The sequence below is a fragment of the Lonchura striata genome, chromosome 4, assembly GCF_050655825.1.
Source record: "Lonchura striata isolate lonStrDom1 chromosome 4, ASM5065582v1, whole genome shotgun sequence".
Classification (NCBI taxonomy): Eukaryota; Metazoa; Chordata; class Aves; order Passeriformes; family Estrildidae; genus Lonchura; species Lonchura striata.
In genome coordinates, this window is record NC_140706.1 from 64,717,665 (window position 1) to 64,743,215 (window position 25,551).

A 25,551-nucleotide genomic window follows, 5' to 3' on the forward strand; every position below is an offset into this window, starting at 1 on the left:
ATGCTCCCTATACACCTTCATTTAGTATTTCCCTTCTTCCTGGCACAAGCGCCTGTGTGGGCATGAAAAGAAGACAAGCACTCTCTTTCTAGGATGGTTTTGTCCTCCTGCCCCAAGGTACAGGACAAGGCTGAGGCCTGGCAGGGAAATGGTCCCTGTGGATTTCAGCACCCTGGCCCATGGCACAGGGCAAGGTTAGGTTGGAGGATGCCATCCCTGGGATGGGGTCCAACGCTTGGCGTGGGTGACGCTGTAGTTGTTTGTGTGTGTCATGGCGGGAAGTGTGTGAACGGGATAAATTTAGCAGCCAAAACACAGGGTCAGCACAGTCCGTCATTAACTGCCCTCCTGCCTCATCATCCTGCAACCACAAGGAGCTTTTTTGGGGCTGGGGGAAGCGTGGGAGGCCGGTTCCCGGTGACAGCTCCAGGCGCAGCAGCGCTGCCCGGAGGTGCCATTGGCTGCCCCCGGCCGGGGCTGGCACTGGCCAGCAGTTAAATTCCTGCCTGCCAACCCTGGGACACACAGCCTGCAGCATTCCAGCACAGGCAGCCATTCATCCCTTCCCCAGCACCACAGGAGACGCAGGCTCGCACCACACCTTGAGGTAAAGGTTTCTTTGGGTTGATCTGGCGTTGCCTGGAGGGAAAATGGCAACGTTTGGGAAAAGGGGGAAAGATTTTCTCACAAGTTTTGGTTGAAAGCAGGAGGCTTATCATCTGGGATGTAGGTGTTGCTTTGTCAGGGAAGAAATCAGAAGTGTGCTCATTCCAGCATCTTTTGGATTCAGGGTGATGTTCAAGTGTTCCAATAGGGATGAGGTGCTGGGCTGCTTAAAGAAAGTGCTTGGAAAATCAGAGCAGAGCTGGAGGAAAGCCCCCACTGCTTTATCTGCCTGCCAGGCAGCAGTGCTGTTTGGGTGCCCACCCAGAGGGCTCTGGAGATGCAGCTCTCAGTGGCGTTATCTCATTGGGATGCTCCACTTTGAAACATTGGGAGGTTTTATGAGGCTGTGGGGACCACTCCAGGTGGGAGGTGCAGCTCTGCTGCCCTTGGCCGCACAGTGCTGCCCATCCGAGGTGCAGGCTCCTGTCACAACCACTGAGCTCAGCTGGGTGGTGACATTACTATGTCCAGGGAGCAGGAAACTCAGGAGAGCTTTCCTGCTCCTTCATGATACTCAGACAAAAAAATCCACCAGTACACGGTTCAGTATTTCAAATCCCAAACTAAAGGGAAGTTTCTGCGCAGGAGGTGCCAGGAGGTGGCACAAGGACAAATCCCTGGCTTGTTTGATGACACGCCAAGCTGAGCACTGGGATCTGGGAGGGCTTTGTGGGGCCAAGTTCTAGCCAGAGGCACATGCAAAGGCTTTGCTCTAGCCTGCAAATATTTCATTCCTTGTTGCAGGCACAGGTACCACGACATGAGGGCTGTATTCCTGGTGCTGCTCCTCTGGGATGTGGCCTATGCTTACCCTGTAAGTACCCCCTGGACTGACACTCCCACCCCAAACCCCTTGGTTTTGCTCAGCCAAGGCACACTGATCACTGATCAAATTTCTCCTGGATGTGTTTAGGTGCCTGGCCATGAACCCACCCACCCCAGTGCCCTGCAGGAGGTAAGCCACAGGTGCCCCTGTCCCACAGGGAGCAGTCCCTCAGGGAGCAAGTCTGGGATGGGGAGCCAGCCCTGGGCAGGCATCCTTGGACCAGGAACCTGGGAGGGATCTGCTGCTTCTGTGGGTCTTTGAGCTTTGTCTGTCTGCTCAGTCTTTTCAAGCTGGGCTGGTTTCACCCTGTTTTGACTTGCCTTCCTGAAAAAGTTCCCAGTTCACCTGACACCTTTGCTATGCTGGCCCTGAAAAAGCAGTTTCTGTGCTCTGAACTAGCCCAGCTTGGGCTTTTCTGGGCTGCCCTTTTGTTGATGGCAACCATTTTATTTTGTATCTGCAGATATAACTAAAGGGCTGAGGTGCAAGAAATAGAAAAGACTTGAGCTTTTGCATGGCTTGGGAATGAGGTCCTGCAGCAGCAGCAGCAGTAAACGTGCTGTGGTTGGTGTTTAATAAACCAAAAGCACCATGTCATGTTTTGCCTCCAGGATACTGCAAATGAAGATTACATTGGCAAGCTGGGCAACCACCTAGATGGTGGAGATGGCAGACATCCTCCTGCCAGTCCAGAGGCAGGGGAAAATGCACTTGCCAGGGACCTGACGGGTGGGAATGCCGTGGATGAGCTCAGTGGCCAAGATGTGGGAGGCCGAGCTGGGCAGGCTCAGCATGTGAATCAGGACCACAAAGACGTGAGCGTCCGCAATGGGAATGACCTTGGTTTCCTGGTGAGTGAGTGAGTGGAGAGGAATGTTTTGTTCTGCCGGGAAAGCTCTCTTGGCCCCAAAGCTGGCATTGGTCAAGGCTGTGCTTGGCTGTGCATTCATCTGTTTGTCACCTCCGTAGGAGGTGGATGCGCGTGACGCTGACGATGCTGACAATGGAGACCACTACGGCACCAGCGCCAGCAGGTTTCCCTCCCACGGCGGCGGGTTCCTGGACGAGGAGGATGACAGCGGGGACGACACCTTCGATGCCAATGGGGAAGAGGAGAGGGGTGAAGGCCCCACCTACGTGGCTGGTGCTGATGGGGCAGGGGAACACGAGCATGATGCTGGCCGTGGGGCCGGCATGGGGCATGGCGACAGCAGCAGCAGCAGCAGCGAGAGCGTCGGGGCAGACCACCAGCGCTACAGGAGCTACGGCTTTGGCCGTGCTTACAGGCACAGAGGGGCCAGCAGCAGCAGCCAGGAGGAGGAGAGCTACGACTTCCACGATGAAGCTATGCAGGGGGATGATCCCTCTGTCTTCGATGGCCCAGGCAGCAGCTACAGGATGCGCCACGCTGGCCCCCGTGCTCTGGGGAACAGCGGGGACAGTGCCCAGGGGGCTGGCTCCCACCACTGGGAGGAGGGTGACAGCAGGTCCCCTGAGGTGGAGGATGGTGACTCTGGAGAAGACAGCCCATCTGTGGAGAACAGTCAGTCAGAAGAGCCTGTTGACAGCCAGTCAGAGGAAAAAAGCTCCAGCCACTCCAGGGAGGATGGGGATGGGGATGGGGAGGATAGCCCCTCCAGGGAGGATGAGGACAGTGAGTCCAGGGAGAGCACTGCTGAGCAGTCAGATGAAGAGCTAGGGGAGACCCCGGAGGTGGTGAGAACCTTGAATGAACACAGCAACAGTCGAACATGGGAACAACAGGAGGACTGGGATTCTGCTGAGGACAGGAGTGTGCCATCCACACCTGACAGTGAATCCAGGGAAGAAGAGGGTGAACTGAACAAGTCCAGTGAAGATGATGATGACACTGTGGAGGAGTCAGAGGAGAATGAGAATGACTCTGTGCCAAGCACATCAGCTGAGAGCCCAGAGTCCCCAGAGGATGACAGCAGCCCAGAGGACAACACAGGTGAGGACAGCAGGTCCACAGAGAGCGACAACAGCGAGTCCCAGGAAGATGAGGATGACATGGAGAGCCACTCCCAGGAGGATACCACCCGTGAGTCCAGCAGCCACGGGGATGACAGCTCCGTGCAGAGCCTGGAGAGTGGGGGCCGCAAGCAGCGGCTGGGCGCCCTCCGCCACAGACCTGCTGCTGACTATGATGACAATGACTGCCAGGATGGGTACTGACCTGTGCCCCACGGCCTCGGCGGCACGGAGGGTGTGGGGGGAGGAGGGGTTAATTTATTTGCCATATAGCCTGAGTGACTTCTTCTCGAGAAGGTGCTGTGGTTAAAACAGAGTCGGGTTTGCCGGGGCTAGGCCTGGGCATGCTACAAAGGGAGAGAAAGGGTTGCCAGGCACATGGAAAACACTGAACCACAGCAAGAAAAGGTATTTTCTGTATCAAGCTGGAGAGCAGCTGAGGGCTGTGAATGCCAGCAGGGTGATGCTGCCCACTTGCCCCAGTGGCACAGTGGTGGCTTGGCACTCCTGGGCATGCTGGGCAGGTCCCTGTGTTCACCTCTTGTGTTTACCTACCACTGCCCTTAAACACATCTGCCCAGACTACAATTGGAGCTTTCCATTAACTCCATGTCCAGCACATAAAGAGAAAAAGCTACAGCTGGTGTGCACACCTGGTGCATGGGCACAGCAGGGTGTGAAGTACCACTTCAGGATGGGATGTATGTAATATTTTTATTATTTTGTAAGAAATGTACAGAAAACATTATACTGTATCCTTTTTGCACTTGTATTTCAAAGCTGAAATATACCCTGTTGATTTCCTTAATCACCATTAAAACCACCAAACTCCACTGTAGTGTGGTTTGAGGTGTTGCTGGTTTTTTCCTCCTGGGTGTGCCAGGATCTGCAGTTTGGGGTCGGACCAGAAGGAGTGGGAAGTAAAGGGCAGGATACTTGTGTGGGGAGCCACAACATGCTGGGAGGAGGGGGAAAGCAAAAGCTGAGGGTGCTCGCACTCCCTCTATTTCCAGGTGCCCCGAAGGTGATACCTGCCCCCTGGTGAATCCACAGTGGGGTGGAAAGTCTGGCTGATTACCCCAGTGAGCTGGGCCTGAGGCTTTGCTGTATTGGGGCCATCACCTCCTGCAATGTGACCAAGGGTTGTGCTGCTCTTCCTGAAGTGTTGGAAAGGTGTCCCAGGGCACGAGGACTCTTCTGATCCATTGGCTCTGTGTGCCCATGGTGGCCCCTGGTACCAGGTTCCCTGCAGTAGAGAAGCAAGTGAGCAAGGTAAAGGTGTTACTATGTGTAAAGCCTGTTTTACTCTGTGTGACACTTGGTTGGTTTTTTCCCTCCTATTAGCAAGTAAAAAACATGTTATTTAAAGTCACATTATTTTAAATGCCACCCAGGCCCTTCTTCCTTGTTCATGTGTGCAAGACAAGCAGTGCAATGTGGGTTTTGATGCTGACAGGTGAAGCCTTGGGCTGTTGTGTCACTGTGCAGTTTCCCAGCATGGAGTTTTGGCTCTGCAGGGCACAGTCCCCAAGGGGCCAGGGTGAGTGGGTACACTCCATCCAAGTGCCAAGTCTCAGAGGTGTCACTGCTGAGCACTGCATTACCAAATTCAAGAACCAGTAAAAAAATTAAATATTTTTCTGCTACTTATAGCAGAACCACACTTAATTTGTAGCCTGTTTCTACCACTGTGAAGGCTGGGAGCCCAACAGCTCCTTGTTCTAATGGAAATTATGTTTTTTAATTTTCACCCTTTGTAAACCTTTTTCTGCTTCTGTATGAGATCAGCTCTGAAACTTGTGGCTTCCCTATGCTGCTGCCTTGGGAATGAGCCTCTTTCCTGACACTTCATCCCCCTAGTTCCCACTTCACTGTGAATACCTCAGCTATGGCGTGGCTCTTATTTTTCGGACACCTCACATCAGTTGTGTGAATAGCTGGGGATACTGTGATGGAAGTGATGCCTATCAGGCTCATGGGCACCAAAATTCTGGGGTGCAGCCCCTGCACTGGGGTGAAAGCCAGCAAGAGTGGCTGTCTTGGGTTTGGCTGCAGCCAAAAGGGCTGGGTCACACCCCTGTGGCTGTGGTTGGGAGCTGTGGCAATGGTGTGTTTGTTGTAGCAGGGCAGGCAGGACTGGGAGCACTGCTGCTGCTCAGACAGAGGGACACTCTGGTGCTGCCTGTGTCACAGGGCTGGCTCACACTCCGGGCCATCGGAGGGGATGTTCCGTAGGACAGCTGGTGGGGGTGGGCATGGAGCAGTTTTTTTCCAAATTCCTCCAGGAAGAGGAGTGCAACTCTGCAGTGAGCCCAGCCTGTGAGAAGGATGATCGGGACCTTTCAGGAGTGGGGCGAAGCTACTTCTTGCAAATTTGTCCATGACCTTGTGTCCATCATCATCCTTGTGGGAATGCCAGGGTGCACAGCAAGCTGGCACAGCTGGGCAGGGGATGTGTCCCCATCCTCCTCATTTCATGCATAGAGAGAAAAACTGGATTGATTTGGGTTTAGCGTGAGCAGGAGGCAAGAGTGCCTTGCAAGCAGGGCCGAGGGTATCCGGCTGCGTGCTCCTGGGGACGTGTGCCACTGCACTTGTGTCCTGGACAGCAACGCCCAAAACTTACCTCCCGCTGGCTGGCTGCTCCCCAAAAGCCAGGGAGCCGCTGCCAGAGCTGACTGCTGCCTGCCAGTCCTGCCAGGACAGCTTCCCACGGGACCATCCCTCCTGGGTGATGGCTTTCTCTGGGACAGCCTCCTGCCTGGCCGCAGGGAGGGAGCCACTTGTGTTGGGATTGGCCCAGAACCTATCAAGGACATCTGCGAGGTTTTGGGGGACACTGGTGGTATCGGACTATCCCTATCAAATGCTGTTCTTCTCTGTGTTGGAATCTGTGGTATTGATGATTCCAAGATTGTAGAAAGTCTCTGTCTTTCTGCCCCGTTGCCAAAGAAGAAGCCATAATTGGTCTGTGCTGGTTTCAGGGTTGTTTATTCTGTTTATCTCTAACATGTTCTGCTGCCCTGCCGCAGCTCTGTCCTGCAGGGCAGCGTGTGGGGCTCTGCCCTCAGTGGGATGTTACAAACATTAAATACCAGAAACTCCCTGTGCTGGATTTACAATAATGTGCCAATATCTGTCACCTACGTTGAACAGTGTGTCCCCAGCCTGAACCAACAGAAAAATGCCAACACCACAGTGAAACATGGAGAGCATGAAGAAGGAGGAAAAGGACAAGACACACCCAATTTCCTCCATCTTGTGCCCTTTGGACCCCTAATCTAGAATCCTAAAATTTTACTTTTGCACCCGTGCCACACTTAATTATTACTTATATCAAACACTCAGAGCTTGTAATTCATCCTGTAAGATTGAAAAGTCTTTTCCATGGCCAGAGATCACAGACAGTGTCTCTGGGGTCTCTGTCCAGGGGGGTTCCTGACCCCTGCCAGGGTCCCAGACCTGCCAGGGCAGCCAGAGGGAAGCCCTGGATTCCCACACTCTCTATGAGCAGGGCCACCCTGCTTGATATCTGGAAGGGCTTCATGATGGGTAGGACTTCACAGGGTGAGGTTTTGGATGGACAGAGGGAGTGGGACCAAAATATGCTCTCTGGGGGGATTTAAAGGCATTTTTAGGAGTTTATGTAGTTGATTTTTGTGCCACGTGTCTGTGCACTGTGAACATTGGAGGGGAAAACTCCTGCTCTCTGCTGTTGGGCTGGCAGGACAAGCAGCTGGGAAGGTCAGCCACAGGCTCTGACATCTCTGGAGATGTTCCTGCCTTCAGTTTCAGAATGATTATGTGATGAAATTGTCAGATTCATTTTTCCCAATGGGTTAGGCAGGGATAAAAAATGCCCACGTCAATGTATGCTTTTATTATCCACCCACGTGACATTCTTTGTGCATTGGGGGTGGCCTCCAGAGCTGAATGCAGCAATTTACTCAGAAATCAGCACTGGGTTTTAAAGCAAGTATTTTTGGACCCATTTGGGTTTTTGAAAGCATGAGCTTGCATAATCTTAAAATAAAGGTTTCTTGTGTTGCTTTTCTTTTTTTTTTTTTTTTTTTTTGTCCTTTCTAAGAAGAAAAAATTCTATTTTTAATAAGTAGCTGGTGTGGCTGAAGTGGTGGGAGGTGGCAGTGCTGAGCCTGGCTGTGCCAGCTGAACTTGGGGCAGCCACAACATACAAGCTGTACTTATTCAACCCTATTATTTTCCTGGACTTGGTGGGAGAAACACAGAGACCCCTGCACTTGCAGACTACATCTCCATCCAGCAGTGGTTTTATTGACAGTGCAAACAAATTTCCTGAGCTTCTCATGGTGATCTGAGTTCCACAGCTGGCTGCAGGGCTTTTCCTTGGCCTGTGTTTGTCTTTAGTGAAATGGGAATATCTGTGGAAGAAACAATGCTAAAGTCACAGAATGGTCTTGGTTGGAAGGAACCTTAAACGCCATCTCAAGCCAACCCCCCTTCCATGGGCAGGGACACTAGACCAGGTTTCTCAGAGCCCCATCCAACCTAGTCTTGAACACTTCCAGGGATGGAGCACCTCCTACTTCTCTGAGCAACCTGTTCCAGTGCCCCACCACTCTCACAGCAGAGAATTTCTTCCTAGTATTGAATCTAAACCTTCTCTCTCTCAGTTTGAAGTCATCCCCCCCTTGTCTTGTCACTACACGCCCTTGTAAGAAACTTATCTTCCTCTTTCTTGTAGGCTCCCTACAAGGTCTGATGGGATTGTCTCTTCTGTGCTCCCTGTGATGGAATTCTGCTGTGGGAACCAGTCCTCTCCAAGCACACACTGGGCTCAGGAGAGTTTGATTACGTTTCTCTGCCCTTTTCAATGGAGAGTAAAAAACCTCTGACGAAATCACTGAGGCCATCAATCTGAACAAAAGAAATATCCCAGACGTGGGAAAACAGCCTTTGACCTCAGTGAAACCCCAAAATGTTGCAAACCTTTTGAATGCTTGAAGGAAATTTTTTTTCCAGCTCCCTTTTACTGCCATGCACTTTGATGGCAAGTAACTTCCCCATCCCTGGCTCAGCCATGTCTTGGGAATTTTCTGGTCCTCCCAGCACTGCCCAAGGAGATGGGCACCATAGGATGGTACAAGTAAAGTGTGTTAGCATCCACCTGTACTGCATCCCCCCCAACTCATGATGGAAACCTTAAAGCTTCAGAGTGAGCAAATGCTTTGCAGTTCAGTTTTTTCCTGTTTCCTGAAATGCAAAGCTTCAAAGAGCTGTTGTATTTTAGCAGAAGGCATCAGGTTACTGAACACAGGGACAGAAACTGCACCTGGGGGGCCGAGGCAACACCTGCCCTTTCTGTCCTAGACCTGATATTGTTTCACCTGCAGAGCAAAAAGGGGTTTAATGACAGTGTGAAAACTTTGCAAAGCCACCTTTTAAAAAACAGAAATGAGTTCCTGAGTATTAAGGTACTTTTTGCAGAAGACACTTACTTCTCTATGTATTCTGGCCAGTTTGGATGGAGCTTTGAACAACCTGGTCTATGGGAGGTGTCCCTGCCCATGGTAGGGGATTGGGACTAGATGAGATTTAAGGTCCCTTCCAATTCAAAGCCTTCTGTGATTCTGTGATATGTGGATACATACATCACTCTTCTGCAACTGATGTGTGTGCACAATAGCAAATAACCAGTGCAAGAGCAGCAGTTCCTGCTGACACCCGCAGCACACTCTGCCTCTGCTGCAAGTGGGGACTTTTTAATGCCAGACTCAGGGGTTTTAGCAAGCTAGAGCAATATGTGCTGTGGCAGGTAGGTAGGCAGCCATCAGCAGTGCAGCTCAGAAGTGTGCTTCCACACCATCCAGATGCCTGAGGGTCCAATGTTGCTGTCGAGGCAGGACGGGAATGAAGAGATTGACTTAGAAGGCTGTTGAGAGTAAAACTCTGCTTTATTTAAAATATACTGCTCTTTTATATAGAGCTTCACAAGGACTAAATGTATTGGTTCTGAAGTGAAAACAATTTATACTATTGGTTTAGAGTGCTTGACGCACAGTGATAGAACTTAACTATAAACAATGTGAAAAACAAGAGAGATAAAGAATTATTTACATTCTTTCCCAGCACTTTTCCAGGCTTTTTGCCTGGCTAGAAACTCTCAGTTTCTTTCTTTGACTGAATATGAGACCCACAGTCCAAGGACACTGATTTAATTTTGTTGGAGAGCTCAGTTCCTGAGCTGGGTGTGCAGGCAGTTGGTTGCTACTTCTGCAATGAACACAAGCTATCTTCCTGCTTGCCTCCTGAAAATCAGGTCTTTTGGGGGGTTTATTTGCCTTTTTCTCCTGAGGATGTGTTTGAGGGCTCTCACATGTGGATGAAGGCAGAGACATCTGGGGGGACCAAACCTGGTAACTTGCTCTAGCTGATAAGGAGTTTCTTGTTCCTGAAAAAAAGTAAAACAAACAAACAAACAAAAAAAAACCAAACAGAGGAGATCTAATATACAGATATTGCTCAAACACGTGAGGGCCTGGGTGATTTGCTGGGTTTGGTTCCCAGAGTTCAGGGTGTTTCAAAATGCTCACATTACAGAGCTACTCCTGGCCTGCATTTTGCCAGGAAATAGAATTAATTTCCTTTTTCTGGTTTCTGTTCAGACAAAAAGGAAAATAATGCAAAACATTCAGTTGCAGAGGGCAAATATATAAAGGTTATGTGCTGATAATGGAGACTGATACAAGGTGCATTTTAGATATTCTCCCCTCACACTTTTATTCTAAAATTGGACATTGGCAAAAGAATAATGAGCTGTGTGTGCAGCTGATACTGGTTTGCCTTTGTGTTTGTGCTCTGAGAGGTAAGGGGAAAGAGAACCATTCCTTATTCTTATGCTGTTTCTCCCTCTTTTTGCTCATCACTTCTCTCCCCAGCTGGTGACAGTGGCACACAGACTCCTGTCCCTGATAGTATGTAGGGAGAGCTGGAAGCCAGGGCAGTCTCTGCCTCAGGTGACCCCTATATGGGTTTTGGGGTGCCCTGGCTGCTGAGCTGCATGGCAGGGTGCTCCTTTCCCTGGCTGCAGCAGCACCTTTGTCTCTTCCCATCATGCTCAAAGTGCCCTTCTGGTTTTGTTTTCTTTACTTATTTTTGGTCCTGAGGTTTCCTTTCAGAATAGCTGCAGGGCATGGAAATAGGATGGTGTGGCTTCAGCCCTGCAGTGTGCCCGGGTAGGGCAGGAGCACTCTGCTCTGCTCATTTACCACTCTGCAAAAATAATAACTAAATCTGGACTCAGGAGCCATGTCAGCCTAAGCCAGACAGGGACACTCTGACCCTGAGGTCCTCAGGGGCTCGTGCAAGTACACCCAAAATGTACAGGGTGCCCTTGCTGGATGCAAGCTGCAGCACAAAGCTCAGGCCAGTGGCTGGTGCAAACCCCCCCACTAGACCACATTGGTTAAAACTCCATCCTTTGGAGGCAGATAAGCTGTTCTGTGTTTTGTTTCCAGCAAGGTGATATAATTTCATAATTATAAAATTATATTTCATAATTATGAAATTTCAATTGCTTTTAATAACAGATTCCTTTCAGACAAAAGGGTGATTCCTCCAAGCCCTGCCACCTTGGAGAGACGGAGTTTTTCCAAAAGCATTAAGGGACCAATGCTCCACGCCTGCCATGTGATTATTTTTAAAGGAATTTTAAAAAGTAAATTTCAACTGACAATGTTTTGGATGTGCTGGCTGAGTTCCCTGCTGGTCTCTCACCATGGTGCCAGTGAGGTTGCTGCTGCTGGCAGCCTGCCTGGGCAGCACCCACTCCAGGAGCTAAACATAGGTGCTGCCTGCACAAAGCACTTTGGCACATGTTAATTATCCTGGTGCTTTTTAGGAGTCTTGGGTGAAATATGTGTTTTTATAGCCAGTTTTCCATATTTTTTTTAAGCAGCCTGGAGCAGAAGCCCTTTAATTACATTAAAAATTGCCTCCCACCAGGACTGTCTGTTCCCAAGCCCTGATGAAATTTTAAGCTCAAAGCCAGCACATGCTCACTGCTTTCCTAGGCCAGGCAGCTTAGGACAGCAGGGGAGAATGGGAAGCCAGGGCTATCTCTGCCCTGAATGCCCAGCAAGGCACCCCCTCCAGCTGCTCCAGCCCCATGGGAGTTGGGAAGGACATAGGAATCCTCACAAATGCTGATCTCTCTCTTTATCAGAGGCTGCTGCGTTGGCACAGAACTGAGGATGAGGTTGGCTTTTTTTTTTTTTCTTTCTTGGGGGGTGTTTTTTTTTGTGTGGGTTTTCCTGGCACAAGGTGTCAGCTGAAAGCCATGGCCAGCTCCAGGCCTCCCTTATAATTAGGATTCTTTGCAGTGACACAAGGGGCTTTGAAGCCTGTGGGGTAGCTGTGCTCTGCAGCCCCCAGGGGTTGCATGGTGGGCATATGGCATGGTCTGCTGCCAGGGGTTCTGGACCCTCGATGGGCTATGGGGGACCTCTCTGTCCCCAGAAACAAGTTATGTTCATAGTGTTCCCTCAGCAACTAACAAATCCCCATCATGTACCTGTGTAGTCCTGTACCTGCTGGGCTCCCCTGCATGTAGTTGAGGCTGGTTTTGCCCCTAGTTTTGAGAAGAAACATTCAGGTATTTTGTGACAAAGTGGATTTGCCTGTTTTAAATAACCACAGTTTTACCACTAGCTAAGCTGACCATTACAGATTTATTTTTCAGCCCTTCTCTTCCTTCTCTTCCTTCTCAGGCTGGAGCTCTGAAAGCATCAAGTGGGATTTGCAGCTCTCCTTGCCACTACAGGAAGCAAAGTTGCATTCGGTGAGGAGTCATTCCCTGAACTGCTACAGCCCAGATGTGCAGGAGCTTAGGGATCTTTGCTGAGGAGTGCAAGAAAAATCTGGGAAAGAAGGAGAGAGGTGCACTGGAGAGCTGGGTGGATGAAATCCAAGCAGGAAATTATAAATATAGGTAAAGGAGAAAAGACATCTCTGCAGAGGTGGGTGCAGGGGGCAGCATCCGCTTGCTGTATCCTGTCACCAAGGTCCCCAGTGTGATTTGAGTGCACATGTGGATGGGCTTTTTTCATTTCCCCCCCTTATTCTGCTTTGCTGGGGACATACACAGATTTCAGCTGAGCAATGCCTGATTTTTGAGAGCAGGGGACTGGGCTGGCCCCTGTGTGGGTCTGCGTAGTTGGCAGAGCATTAGAAACAAAGCAGACATGCATTTTGTAGCAACACTATGGAGGAAATAGCTCTCAAAGGGGCACTGGTGACACCTGTATCTAGTCCCCTTTTCTTTACCTTCTCTTACCACGGCCTTTGCAGGCATTCTGGAGAGGGAATTTTTTTATTTAGTTAGTTTTTTGGGTTTTTTCGGTCTAACGGCTCTGCACAAGTGGCTGTGGGGCTGGGCCTTCAAGGTCGGTCTTTTTGTCTACTTGAAAACACAGTGACAGAATTTCCCAAAAAGGGAGGTAGACACTCCCCAGGAACAGATTTCCCAATATTTTTTTTAATTAAAACCCAAAGTGTTATTACATCTTGGCCTCCCAGCCGCACATCTGAGGCCAGACCCTCAATTAAGCGGCGCAGCGCAAACCTCGCTGGGTTTGGCAGAGGCATGGGGCGCTATGTTTGTGCACCAAATCTGCCAGCGTTGAAGTTTTGGAGGGTTTTTGGTGCATGCTGGAGAGCTGGCGTCACTCCGGACAGGGCGGTGACTGGCCTGGGGGGAGCAAAGCCAGGCCTTATATCCCAGCAGGGCAGCAGCGGGAAGAAATCTGTGCCGGCTGACTCCGTGGATAGCTCTCAGTGCTGGGGCAGGGTAAGCTTGCTGCTGCTTTTCCCTGCTCACTTATGCATTGATGTCTGCTTTTTGCAGGGAGATGGGAGGGTCAGCTTGCTGGCAGGATTGGGGTGCTGCTTTTAGTCCTTTCCTGGATCTGTGGCTTCACGAAGCACTTGGATGGAGGGGATGAGCATCCAGAGCCTTGCTGTGAGATCAGAGAAACTTGTAGCCACTTGTTTTACAGCCTGAATTAAGCAAATATAAGCAAATTTCAAGCACAGATAAGTGTAATAACAATTCCCTACAAGCACTGCTGGTACACAGGCAGAGGAGAAAGGAAGGTTAGTGGGCCTGTTGAGCTCAGGGGGATGCTGGGAGCATTGTTCCCTGGGGGAAGGCTGGGGTGCTGCTGGAAGGATTGGGTGTGCTCCTTTCTCCTTGATGCAGGAGGGCAGGCTGTGCTGTGGTGCTTTGGGTGTCAGCTCAGACCTGCCCAGAGCTAAATCCCCTCCAGCTAAGCTTGTGTGGAGCTCTTTGCATTGGTGCCTTGCCACTGCTATTTTTGCCAATGGCAGGCTGTGAAGCCAATTATTTCCATTTTGTTTGTTTTTCCTCAGTGAGGTTACACTGTCTGTGGTGTAATTCCCAGGAGCACTGCTTCCTGGGCAAAGCCCAAGCAGGTCTTGGAACTATGGAAGGGTGTCCGCAGTGGGCAGTGCTCCCAGCACTCCAGCTGCTCCTGTTGCATCTCCAGTGGGGCTTGGCTTTCTCCCCTCCCTTAAGGGCAATGGGGAAACAGGAATAAGTCATACTTCTCCAGGTAAGCTTTGAGTTCACTACATGGTGAAACTTGCTTTTCTGGCTTTTTGTGGCTTCTAGAAAAAACAAAACATATTCATGGAAGTTGAGGCAGATCTTTAAAAGAAAGAAGAGAAAGAAATAATTTGGTCTACAGAGGGGTTGGGTGACCTCAGCAGGAAAGGCTGGAGGTCAGCTTTTCTTCTCCCCACTCACACATGTGGACACAGCCATGTGGACGGTTTGGAGTGGTGCTGGTGCTTTCTAGCTGAAAAGCAAGCCCTCTATGTGTTTTGGTGTTCCTAGAGACAGCAGCTATGAGGAGTGTCCTGGTGTTTGTCTGCCTGGTGGGGATGGCGAGCACCTTCTCGGTGAGTGCCAGGCGAGGGGGGACCCCGGCCTTGCCGGGGCTGGTGTGGGGCGTGTACCAACCCACCCTTTCCCCCAGGTCAAGAGCTGGCTGCTGCGACCCAAGCTGGATGACTCGGAAGAGAACGCGGTAGGGTCTCCCCGACCCTGCATGCCTAGTCCCACACGGGGCTGATGTGGAGGAAGAGCACATTTTGGTGACTCCTGTACCCAAGACCCAGACTGATGGGATTTCCCCCTCCTTTTCCTGGCAGGTTTTCAAGAGGCAGCACCGGCACTACCTGTACAAATACATCTACGTGTATTCCCCGCAGCGACGGTACCAGGTGGGTGCTTCCGAGGGGTTGCTGCTGCTTTGGCACCCTCCAAATGCAGAGACTTTGGCCCAAATGAGATAGAGGTATGGTCTGTGCCCTGTTGGCATGGCCTGTGGGCATGGGCACAGAACACTGTATTCGTGACACCACTGGGAACCCACCCACCTGCCTCCAACTTGGTTTTTCCTCTCCTTAGGGCAGTGACTCATCTGAGGAAGAGGGGGATGGCTCGGAGGAGGAGGAAGAGGGGGTGAGTATGGCAAACCAGCAGCCTGCAAAACAAATACGGGAATTTGGGAACTGTCTTTGGTTTTCTAGTCTCTGCTCATCAGCATTTGTGGTCACTGACTTCCCACAGGCTTGCACTCTGGATATAACTGGATTTTCTACTCTGGACCTTATTTTGGTTTTTTTTTTTTTGGTCAATATTTTCCTTTTGCTTTCTGTTTTCTTCCTGGGCAGGGGTTGCACCATACAACTCTGAAACAAATTCTCTGTGTTTCCATTTCCAGCAGCTCAGAAAGGAGCAGGACAGGCCAAAGAACAGAACCAGGGAGTTTCACACAAGGAAAAAAGTGCTGTTAAGAACTCCTGTTACCTTTCTCTTTCAGAGTCTGTTACCCCTATGGCACTGAGAACATCCCTATGGAAAATCCAGTTATGCTCTGCATGTGTGTCTGTGGAGTGACACAAGCTGATGCTATATTGGGAAAGTCAAATTTGTACCAGTCAGGTGGTAAAGCTGGTCCTGTCTGCTGGATCACTGGGAGCTTGGGCACCTCTGTAGCTGTGAGAGCAACTCAGGTCCAAAATTAAATGTAAGGGGTAACAAGGATCTTTTGTGCCTTATTGGGCTGCAAGTGCTCAAAAATAGTCCATTTGGTCTCAGGCACACAGGTGCTTTGAAATAAGGATCTGGTATGCTTAGAATCCTGTGTGTCACACCTAATCAAGTCTTTTATTTTTTTCTTTTTTAACAGTTATTTAATGAAAGCCAGGGAACTCTGCTTTGGGGGCCTGTCAGGGTTTGGGATATAGCATGGGGTTGGCCCCTGTGCCAGCCCTGGCACCTCCCTGCAGTTTGCCCCCTTTTTACCTGTTTCTCTCCCCTACCACTGCAATCTCTAGGGATAAATTTGAGCAGTGGGATGGGCAGCAACAGGTGGAATTTCATTTCTCAGGAAGAAATTAACTGGTATGCAGTAATGTAGCTGCTCTTTAGGTCTGCCCTTTTCATTTGGAGGGTTGTTCCCATGCAGGGATGCACCTTCACTGTCAGGGTGGTCAGCAAGATGAATTGTGCTAAAAGGCCCCAAGGTCAGTTATAGGTATGTAAAAAGCATTATCAAGTATATAGGTATGGGAAAAGAATTATATAGTCTGCTGTATAGGAAGCATTGCTTCCACTGGCACAGCTGGCTGCACTGTGCAATTTGATGGCTCTCCTGTTGGAGAGGAGAGCAGCCTGGATTTTCTCTGCCAGCAGGTGCACCTGTATGTCAAGGTCTGAGGTGCCCCAAAATGCCAGGGTAGCCATCCTTGGTCTGGGCATGTGAGCAGCAGGGGTTGCCCAGGGCAGCGATGACATTGACCTCAGGTGTTCCTGCCATGGCTGGGCTCCACCTCCCAGGCTGGGCCCTGGGTGAATTCCCCACCAGTTCCTCAGTGTCTGCTCCAGGCTCTGTTTGCATTTGGGTTATTTCTTACCCTTTCTTTAGCCGTGCACCCCCGGCTCTGCTGCTGATCTCTGGAGCCAAGTGTTGCCAATAGCTGATTGCTGGTGGGGTTTGGGCTCAGGCCTGACTTTGAGCCGTCACACTCTCACTGACCGTCCACACATGACATGCAGTGTGTCCACATGTAGTGTGCCTGTGGCTTTCTTTGTTTACTGGAAACTGGGGGAGGAAACTTCAGAAGAAAACCTTTAGATGCTTTGCAAAGCAAAATGTGGAGCCAGAATGGAAACACCCAACTCCAGCCACCACCACATAATTGCACAGCTCCAGTTGCCCTGCTGCAGCTTCTACATTTCAGCCTGGAACAAGACCTGTGGGAAAGCAAGGAACTCAGAGCAATGCCCAAATGCTCTGTGTGGATGCTCTGTACCCCTCTCGCTGCTGGGAGGCCTGTGCTGCACTCCAGCTGCTGACCCCCTGCCCTGTCCTGTACCTGTTCTTGTAGGAACCATTTTATGCTGGCACCAAGGCAGCTGGACACCCCGCTGGAGTAGCCCCTGAGGACTGCCAAGGTGCACTGACAGGAGATGTCACATCCCCCCAGCAGGTGTGGTTTGGGGAGCTAGAGGGAGACCCATGGGGAGGGGACTGTTCACTGCATGCTGGCTTGTACCCATGGGATGGCCTGCACCCTGTTTCTGCTTGAGGGGTTGCTGTGGAAATACCGATAGCTGGACCAAGCTCTGGGCATTAACCTGGGGCTGGAAGGGATACCCCAGAAAGACAGTCCTGCCGTGCAATGTGTGGGGGGATGCTCAGTTGTGCCCATACCTTCCCCTTCCCACATGGAGCTGCAGCCTCCTGACATCTGAGTAATGCTGTGCTGTCTTCCCTCTGCCAGAGCGAGGGCTGCCAAAGGATCAGGCAGAGGACTGCCAACAAGGAGGAAGACTCTGAAAATGAAGACAGTGATGAGAATGAAGAGGAAGAGGAGGACGAAGAAGTAGATGAGAATGAGAATGGTGTCAATGGCACAAGCACCAATACCACAGAGGGTATTGGACCTCATGGCAATGGCACTGTGGCGGCTGAGGAGGCCACTGGTGAAGCTGAGGAAGAGGAAGAAGGGGAAGAGGAGGAAGAAGAAGAAGAAGAAGAGGAAGAGGAGGAGGAAGAGGAAGCTGAAGCCACCACCATTGCAAGCACCACCAACGAAGAGGGTCTGACACAGGCGACCACTATAGATGATGGGGGACCCACAGATGCCACCACAGATGCCACCACAGTTGGGGAGCTGTGGGAGTATGATGTGACAGCCAGGGACCACAGCCGGGGTGAGGAGGGCACCACTGAGGGGGGGTACGAGGATCAGGATGAGTACGCACGTGGGGACAGCTACCGGGCCTATGAGGATGAGTACGGCTACTACAAAGGGCACGGGTACGATGTGTATGGCCAGGATTACTACTACAGCCAGTGAGCAGGGGGGACAGCCCTGCCAGCCCCAGCCACTCAGGAAGGTGCATTTGAAGGATCCCTGGAGCCACCACATGCCAGAGGGGATGCCAGGCATCTTGCCATGCACGCTGGCTCCATCCTAGGCTTTTTTTTTTTTTTTTTGGTATCTTGCAAAGTGAAATGAAATGAAATGAAATGAAATAAAATGAAATGAAATGAAATAATAAAGCAACTGAACTGAGCTTGTTGATGACAAAAGGTTTGCTGCCAAATTTTCTGGGGTCAGTGCAGCAGCACAGTGCTTGCTGAGGGGCTGAGGGGCTACAGTTGCCCATGATGCTTAGGGCAGAATCTTGTTATTCCAGCTCAGATGCACATGAAAGGAGGGAGGAACAGCAAGGCTAACACGGAAAGCTTCTGTAGAGTGCCCTCTGAAAAATGAAAGGGTGCTCTTAGGGACACTGCTGTGGGGTTACAGCCACATTTTATGTAAAGTTGATGTGAATTTCCAATAAGTGAGCAGTGATAACTTTATCATGTCTTCTATTCCTTGGTAATGTGCCTCCCATGGCCTGACCACACACCAGGTAATGTTAATAAGGGTAAAACCATTAATTTCTCTTTCTGTGCATCACTAGCTGTAGATGCACACCCTTGTAATGAGGGCTTTGCTTTGTCCCTCCATCAGGCATGTAGGTACAAGGCTGGGCAACTTGGATGTGTGTCTTGAACACCAGTACTGCAGCCCAAAATGTCCCTGTCATACGTCCTCATTCCCAGAGCAAGGTAGGGCTGTCACAGTGACAGTGGTGTATCCACTCCCCTCCTCCATCAGCGATGGGGATGCCTAGCTGAGAGTCCTCAGGATCCCTGGCCAACTGGTGATCTGCATTATGGTCAGGGTTAGAACAAATCCCACTGGGTTCCAGGCAGATGCCACCATCTGGGAATAGTGATGGCCCTTATGAACAATTTATGGCAGGTACCATGCTGCTCTTGCACTCCTAGGAAGGGAGCCTGAGTTCAGCTTCTGATGTAGGTCCAACTGCAGAACTAGTCTATTTCTGCAGCAGCAAGTTGCTGGCCACTGTACAAAACTTCTTACGTATGCCAAAGCCAGGCTGCAGCTTCTGGGGAGGCAGGAGGTGCTGCCTGCAACGTTGGCACCCCTGGGGACAAATTCCTATGGGGGCACTGAGGAGCCCTGCATGCACTCATGGCTGGTGTGATGGAACACAAGAGTTCCATCAACCACATCCCCAGGGGGTGCCCAGATACGTCAGGGAACTGGCATGGACAAAGGGCCCTGGCACTGCCAGGGGCTGGGCCCTGTTCCTACAGGGCGCGTAGCCCAGTCCCATGTGCGTCAATCCCCCGGGCATCTGTCAAAGGCTCTCCTCCAGGAACCAAGGCACATGGGCTGGCCTCCCTGGGGGGTGGCATCCGACTGCCACTCCCTCAAGCTCCTGCTTGAGGCTGGATGCTGATGGTTTAAGCATTTCTGGTGATAATGCAGGAGTCATGCCAGCTCCCAGGGTTTGGGTTAGGGCAGAGTGGAGAGTGGGATGGGAGCTGCTGTCACCATCAGCACCACAGTGACTGCCTGAGCCAGGCTGGCTTCAGCACTGGAAACCCTTCGTGGCAAGGGTGTAGGTGACCAGCAATGCCACCAAAAGTAGAGGTAGGGAGAAGGAGGGCTTGTACATCGTGCACACCCTTTTAGCACTTCTTCGTAATGAAGCTGGGCCCAAAGAGACCTGTGCAAGCAGCGCATGAGAAAATATAATTTTTTTTTTTCTTTTTTGCCACTCTTCTATTTTGCACTTGCACAGGTTTAGTTCAGAGGAGTTGAGGTTGAAACCCAAAAAGCAAGTGTCAGAAGACACAGCATGGTGGTGGCTCTCAGCTTTGCCAACACTGCCCTTCTGTGCCAAAGGGCCAGGACCAGGCCTGGCTCTGGATCTTGCCCTTCCATTTCTGCAGCCCTGCTGGCTTTCCCATGTTAGTCACAGTGAGCAAGCCAAGACCCACTGCACACCCTCTTATCGATAACCAAGCTGGATGGGTGCCACACTAAGATCTGCACTAATCATTGAGCAATTTTGCCTTCAGAAGAGATATTTATAAACTATGCTTTCTGTTTATCCAGCCAGGTGGAACATTTGATAGCTGTCTTTTACCACAAACACATTTTTAGCTGGAAATTACTCCCCCTGGTTATCTGTGAGTGCTGCCAGAGCTGACAAATGTCCCTGGGCAGGAGCTGATTGGCTCTGTGCACCTGGGGCCAACTTTAAATTTCAGCAAAGTGGGCACAGGCTCCACAGTCTCCACTGGGACCTGCCTCCAACAGGAAAAGGTAATCTGCTTATCTAGCTTCCTGCCCAGTCTCTCCCTAGCCCTTCAACTCTGCTGCCAGGGCTTCTCCTGCTTTCACTCTGGGCAAGCCACAATGGGGATGGGGACATCCCAATCCTTGGCTGTGCACATCTCTTGAGCTTACATTGCTTTTGTACTGCTGATCCTTGTGCATGAATTTCCTTCTGGTGTTTCCTGTAGTAACACTGGTATGTCTTCAGTCACTGGGATGGACCTGCAAGCTCAAGCAAGAGTGGTTGGGTGAAATGAGAATTATTGGCCAATGGAGGTATTGCCTGCTGCCATTTATTAGTGCTGTGAAAGCCTGCTGCTTTCTTAATTCAGATTTACAAACAGCTTTGCTTGCAGCAACTTTGAGGGATCATTTATGGCAAATATCCACCCAAGCTGCTTTGACAGAGGAAGTTAGGCAGTTTAATAGGCAGTGTCAGAGCTCCCACTCAGAGCTGCTGGCTGTGCCCTAAGCATGTGGTGAGAGCATTGCCCTTGTTGTGAGGGATGCAAAGAGGCAGGACAATGCCAAGGGCCACCACAAAGCCTGGGAAAAGCTGAGGTCACTGGAAAACCCTCCTGCCGTGGGAGCTTTGGGATAGCAGGGGCTTTTAGGTCGCTGCTAACCAGGATTATTGAGGACCACAAGTCCCAGGAAGACAAACTGCAGCAACGCTTCACTTTGTACCTCCAGGAGCAGCCCAAGATGCAAGCATCCCTTGCCTGTCTGTGCCTGTGCCTGCTCAGCACAACCCTCGCCACACCCGTGAGTATGGCTTTTCCTGGGTTCTCAGCATACTGCTGGAAGCATGAGATGTGCTATCCTGTGCATCTTGGCATGCTTTCAGCAGCGGGAACACATGGGCTGTAGTTGTGTACACCACCTCTAGTGCCTGGGGAAGGGAGTAAGGTGGACAGCAGAAGCGAGCCCAGAAGAAAAATATATATATTAACACTGAGGGGGCTGAGCATGTCCCTTCAGTTTAGCAATCAGAGCATTGCACAAGTGTCTGTCTGGGTGGCTGGTACCTCTTCTCCTGGATTTCTGTGGATCTGGGATCTGCCCGGTGCTTTTGGCCTGTGAACAGCCTGAGCCAAGCCACAGGAAGGGAGGTATGGGAAGGGTGCTCATCTTACCTGTGTGGGGAACAGTGGTCAGCGGGGTGCCCACAATATTTTCCAGCTCTTCTAATGTGAAATTTTGAGAAATTTAACTAAAACCAGGGCAAACGAAGATGAGCCATTTTTGTCCTGCATAACTGTTGCTCAGCTTACTAAATACATAGCTAGGGTGAAAGTCTGCTCCTAGAAAAGGTTTGCTTTTTGTCAGGATAGGGAGGAGGGAAATCCCATCTTCTCTGAGAAGGCTCCTCCTCCCATGTGTATTTTACCCCCTTCTCTTGAGTCTTTACCCCACAGAGCAAACTCTCACAACCCAGTCTGCAGCAGAGCAGCCCAGGGGAAGGCAATAAATCAGCACAGATTTGCTTTTCAGATAGGGGCACAGATGGGAATTAATGCTATGCTGTGTGACCAGAGCTTTGACACTGTTCACAAACAATGAAACAACCTGGGAATATTCAATACTTTGGGGTGTGTTTCTGCCCCTTCAGATGGGCTTGGGATGTTTCAGTGACTAATTTTTCTGAAATCAAAGAGGACTCCCCTCCATGGGGCTGTCTCTCACTCTGGCATGTAGGGAATGCCTGAAATGGCTTTGTGGTGCTCAGCTACCAGCAGTAGGTCCCCCAACCCTGAGAGATGCACTAGCCAATGCCCACCAAAAGATGCCAGGATAATCAGGGAGAGCTGGAAGCCTGCAAGCATATACAGAAACCCAGCCGTGAGGACACAGAGGTCGCTGCTCAGTAGCTCAGCAAACACTGGCTGTAAACTCCACCAGTTAACCAGCTCCGGACTCTCATCACAGGCAGATCCAAGCAGTAAGCTGGAGCATTCTTTTTTGAGCAGTGGTACTATGTATTAAAAATGCTCTGTGGTAAAATCCTCTGCAGCAGTCTCCAGGAAAATATTATTTGTTATTTATCAATAATACCCTATGAAAGCTATCATGCAATACAATCATGCTGTAGCAAAATTCACAATACTTTTCGGATCCTGGAAATGGGATTTTGACCTTTCCTACTACTGCTGTCTTTAAGTCAGCACCCCAGGTAGTGCCTGGGAATTTATTGGCTTATCAATGCACTTTTCCCACCCTTCCCTGAAGGTGGGAAAAGGTGGATGGTCAGCAGTGGGCAGTGGCAGCTGCCTGTATGCTGAGGCAATATTCGATGCCTCAGCTCTTGCCTGTGTTTTGCTGCCCACAGGTGCCACCGCCGCTGCCTAGGAGAGCTGCTGGGAACTGTGTGGGACAACACCGGGTATGTATCCTTCTGCCACCTCCTGGGGCCTCAGTGGGTAGTCATGGGATTCTACTGCAGTGCCAGATACAGAAAGGGAAACTTCTGCCAATGTAATTAATAAGAAAATGGTGGGTTTTGGTTATTTTCTTCCCCACCAGATACTTCTGAAAAGCTGCAACGCCAAGCATGGCTTCTACATTTTCAAATATGTATACTCATACTCGACGCGGAGGAACCAGACACAGATAAAGGTAAGGCGGTGGCCAGGGGACACTGCTGGATCCCGGCTTGGCTGCGGTGCCCCCAGCAACAATCCATCACCCTGACCTCTCCCTTGTGTGTACTCCACAGAAAGAAGAGGCTGGCCACCAGAGCATCATCCCCAGCCACCGGCTGGATGAGGATAATGCCAGACGAGAGCCACCGGCTGGGTCGGCTGGGACGGCCCCAAAGCACAGTGACAACAGCAGCACTGAAGTAGTCGAGTATGGGATTGTCTTCAAACCTAAACCCCACAGCACCCCAGGCATCAGCAAGGATGGCCCCAGTCCTCACCCTGGCACCGGCACACGAGCGCGGGGCAGTGGTGGTGGCATGGGTCCCATCCCATCCAGCTCAGAGGGCAGCGGCGATCTGGATTTCGTGGTGGAAGTTGATGGCGGTGCTCCCGTTCTCTCTCAGGGTGAACGCCCCAGTGAGGTTGTGGTGGGGAACAGGTCCAGTGTCAGGAGTGAGGATAAGGATGATGGTGCCCCCAGGGTGACTCCGGGGGGGGGAGCCGTGTTTGCTGGGAGGGAGAGGGCCCCTACTACCAGAGGGGCAGGGGATGAGGGCAGCGGGGAGGCCACTGTCTCTGGCCAAGGGCAGGAGGGTGTTAAGCAGGGTACAGGGACAGGAGGCATTGCTTTGTCCTCTGTCACTGAGAAGATGGAGGATGTCCTAGTGGATGCCGCAGGTGTGGATGAATATGATTACATCCCCGATTCAGGCAGTGTCACCGTCACCCGTGGGAGCCTGGGCAGCACAGACAGGGCCAATGGCTTCACCCAGTTCTCTCCAGGCAAGGATGACGAGGTTAACATCTTCATTGGGAGGGCGAACATCCATGTGGGGGAGCAGGAAACCACGCAGGCTGGTGTCACCGTGGGTAGGGAGAATGACAGCATCCCCTCTGTGGGAAGCGGCAGGCCCCTCCGCAGGCTGGACGTCACTGCGGCACCCAGTGGTGAAGATGACAGCATCCCTGCCCACAGGCAGCCCGAAAGAATGGCCACCAGAGCCACCCCAACCCGCGGGGACAGCCTTGCCAGCAGCCTCAGGGACGGCCATCTCACTGGAGAGGATGAGGAAGGTGCCACCACCATTGGCGTTGATAGAGGACTGGTAACCCCTGTCGCCTGGACAGTCACTAGTGGTGACACTAGCAGCTCCACAGTGACCAGAATCCACGGGAAAGATGACGATGAGGAGAGAGGAGAGGGACAGAAGTCCAAGGGGAAGCCAGACCGTGTGGCTACCACGACCCCCCACCACTGGGATGACACGGAGGCCACTGTTGCTGTCCCAGCCAAGGGGGCCGGCATCCGCCCGGCCGCGACCGAGGGGGACCGCACCACGCCGTCGGTGACAGCCAGCAGCCACAGGGCAGGCACGGGCACTGTGCTGGGCAGAGGAGGCAGTGGGGAAGCAGGCACAGCCACCTCCAGACCCTCCCGTGCGGAAGGGGCAGGGGTGAGGGTCCGTCCAGGGGGAGCAGGGCTCGCCAAGACACCCAGGGTGGACACCGCACCAAGTGGGAAACCCAGCGGCTGGGCAGCGAGCGGGGCCCAGACGAGCGCTGGCGGCTCTGATGGCGATGCTGGGGGCAGGTCTCATGCCGCCAAAGCAGGAGGCAGCCCTGCCCCACAGGCAGGGCGAGACACGGGCAGCACGGCAGCGGGCCGGGAGCGGGGCCGAGGCGGAGCGAGCGCGACGGCAGCGCCGCGGGCCGGGGGCGGCCGGCGGCGCGGGCAGCCGGGCGGGAGGCTGGGCGCCGCGGCGCCGGGCACCGTGGCCGTGCTGGGCCGCAGCCGGCAGCTGGACCAGCTGAAGCGCGCCGACGAGCTCCACGTCCGCGAGCGGGCCTTCTACAGCCTCGGCGGCCCCCAGGGCCCCTACCCCGGCCTCGGGAGCTCCGACAGCAGCCAGTCCTCCGAGGGGGAGCGGGGCAGCCACAGCGAGAGCGGGCAGGCGGGGCTGCAGCCCTCGGGGTACCCGCAGGGCCGCTGGATCCAGGGGCCGCTCTGAGGCACGGCCGGCACCACCCCGCACGCCGCATTTTCTGCCTTGGCATCCCCACTGCGGGCTCTGCTCTTGCCTGGGTGAGGGGCAGGTTGCTGGGGGCACACGGTGCTTCGCAGCCCAGGAGCCAAAAAATCACTGGTTCACGCAATCTGCTGTTAATCTGGGGGAGGCTGCACATGGCACAGCAGCAGGAATGTACTGTGGGTGTGCTAGGGAACAGCAGCTATGCTACAGGGCATAGGGTAGCGGTGTTTGTGCACTGATGCAAAGCAACTAAGGAAGCATTGAGAAAAAGCCTCTGTCCTCGCTGTTTCACTTCCAGCCTACTGGAGAAATAAAGGCGTTTCTGTACCTGAGGATCTGCTGACTCTGGTGTTTGCAATGGGACTTCAGGCAGTCACTGCCACAAGCACCGTGCTGGGAGTGGGCTGGTCCCTAGGCATAAGGGGGTTTCTGGCCCTAGCACATCCCTGGCCCTGCCATTTCTTGTGGGACTGCAATTTGGCCAACAAGCCCCACACATCCCTCCCCTGGGGTACCAAATGCTGCCAGATCCTGCCCAGGGCCACCGGCATCCCTGGGCTTGCTAGGGAAGCCCACAGAGCATCCTTTCCTCCACGTCCCCCAGCAAGAAGTCCTC

The 25,551-nt window shown here is 52.0% G+C and overlaps 3 protein-coding genes across 9 annotated transcripts; all 3 read left to right on the forward strand.

Moving 5' to 3' along the window:
• Positions 1 to 463: 463 nt before the first annotated feature.
• On the forward strand, positions 464 to 4,322 carry DMP1 (dentin matrix acidic phosphoprotein 1). Its single transcript, XM_077782589.2, has 5 exons — positions 464 to 607; positions 1,411 to 1,480; positions 1,580 to 1,621; positions 2,104 to 2,343; positions 2,462 to 4,322. The coding sequence occupies exons 2-5, from the start codon at positions 1,427 to 1,429 to the stop codon at positions 3,686 to 3,688; spliced, it is 1,563 nt and encodes a 520-aa protein (XP_077638715.1). The 5' UTR covers positions 464 to 607; positions 1,411 to 1,426; the 3' UTR covers positions 3,689 to 4,322.
• A 7,206-nt stretch (positions 4,323 to 11,528) lies between these two features.
• On the forward strand, positions 11,529 to 18,132 carry IBSP (integrin binding sialoprotein). Of its 6 annotated transcripts, XM_021526524.4 has the most exons (8): positions 11,533 to 11,720; positions 12,232 to 12,302; positions 14,379 to 14,443; positions 14,521 to 14,571; positions 14,696 to 14,767; positions 14,955 to 15,008; positions 16,940 to 17,041; positions 17,336 to 18,132. In XM_021526524.4, the coding sequence occupies exons 3-8, from the start codon at positions 14,390 to 14,392 to the stop codon at positions 17,912 to 17,914; spliced, it is 912 nt and encodes a 303-aa protein (XP_021382199.1). In that variant the 5' UTR covers positions 11,533 to 11,720; positions 12,232 to 12,302; positions 14,379 to 14,389; the 3' UTR covers positions 17,915 to 18,132. The 6 variants fall into 6 exon arrangements, with proteins under 6 accessions (XP_085434390.1, XP_021382199.1, XP_085434389.1 ...); XM_085578264.1 differs by lacking the exon at positions 14,521 to 14,571 and having other exon boundaries at positions 11,529 to 11,720; XM_021526525.4 differs by lacking the exons at positions 11,533 to 11,720; positions 12,232 to 12,302 and adding an exon at positions 13,137 to 13,310.
• A 2,057-nt stretch (positions 18,133 to 20,189) lies between these two features.
• Positions 20,190 to 25,262, forward strand: MEPE (matrix extracellular phosphoglycoprotein). Of its 2 annotated transcripts, XM_085578258.1 has the most exons (6): positions 20,230 to 20,251; positions 20,452 to 20,539; positions 20,957 to 21,028; positions 22,593 to 22,646; positions 22,787 to 22,879; positions 22,980 to 25,262. In XM_085578258.1, the coding sequence occupies exons 2-6, from the start codon at positions 20,534 to 20,536 to the stop codon at positions 24,912 to 24,914; spliced, it is 2,160 nt and encodes a 719-aa protein (XP_085434384.1). In that variant the 5' UTR covers positions 20,230 to 20,251; positions 20,452 to 20,533; the 3' UTR covers positions 24,915 to 25,262. The 2 variants fall into 2 exon arrangements, with proteins under 2 accessions (XP_077638716.1, XP_085434384.1); XM_077782590.2 differs by lacking the exon at positions 20,452 to 20,539 and having other exon boundaries at positions 20,190 to 20,251.
• Positions 25,263 to 25,551: the final 289 nt, after the last annotated feature.

Bases quoted from the DNA above. Each gene is read 5' to 3' on its own strand.
- DMP1 (XM_077782589.2), top strand. From the start codon at position 1,427: ATGAGGGCTGTATTCCTGGTGCTGCTCCTCTGGGATGTGGCCTATGCT. The intron at 1,622-2,103 runs GTAAGCCACAGG...TTTTGCCTCCAG, and splicing joins ACCCCAGTGCCCTGCAGGAG to GATACTGCAAATGAAGATTA. The intron at 2,344-2,461 runs GTGAGTGAGTGA...TCACCTCCGTAG, and splicing joins GGAATGACCTTGGTTTCCTG to GAGGTGGATGCGCGTGACGC.
- IBSP (XM_021526524.4), top strand. From the start codon at position 14,390: ATGAGGAGTGTCCTGGTGTTTGTCTGCCTGGTGGGGATGGCGAGCACC. The intron at 14,444-14,520 runs GTGAGTGCCAGG...CCTTTCCCCCAG, and splicing joins GGATGGCGAGCACCTTCTCG to GTCAAGAGCTGGCTGCTGCG. The intron at 14,572-14,695 runs GTAGGGTCTCCC...TTTTCCTGGCAG, and splicing joins ATGACTCGGAAGAGAACGCG to GTTTTCAAGAGGCAGCACCG.
- MEPE (XM_085578258.1), top strand. The intron at 22,647-22,786 runs GTATGTATCCTT...CTTCCCCACCAG, and splicing joins ACTGTGTGGGACAACACCGG to ATACTTCTGAAAAGCTGCAA. The intron at 22,880-22,979 runs GTAAGGCGGTGG...TGTACTCCACAG, and splicing joins GGAACCAGACACAGATAAAG to AAAGAAGAGGCTGGCCACCA.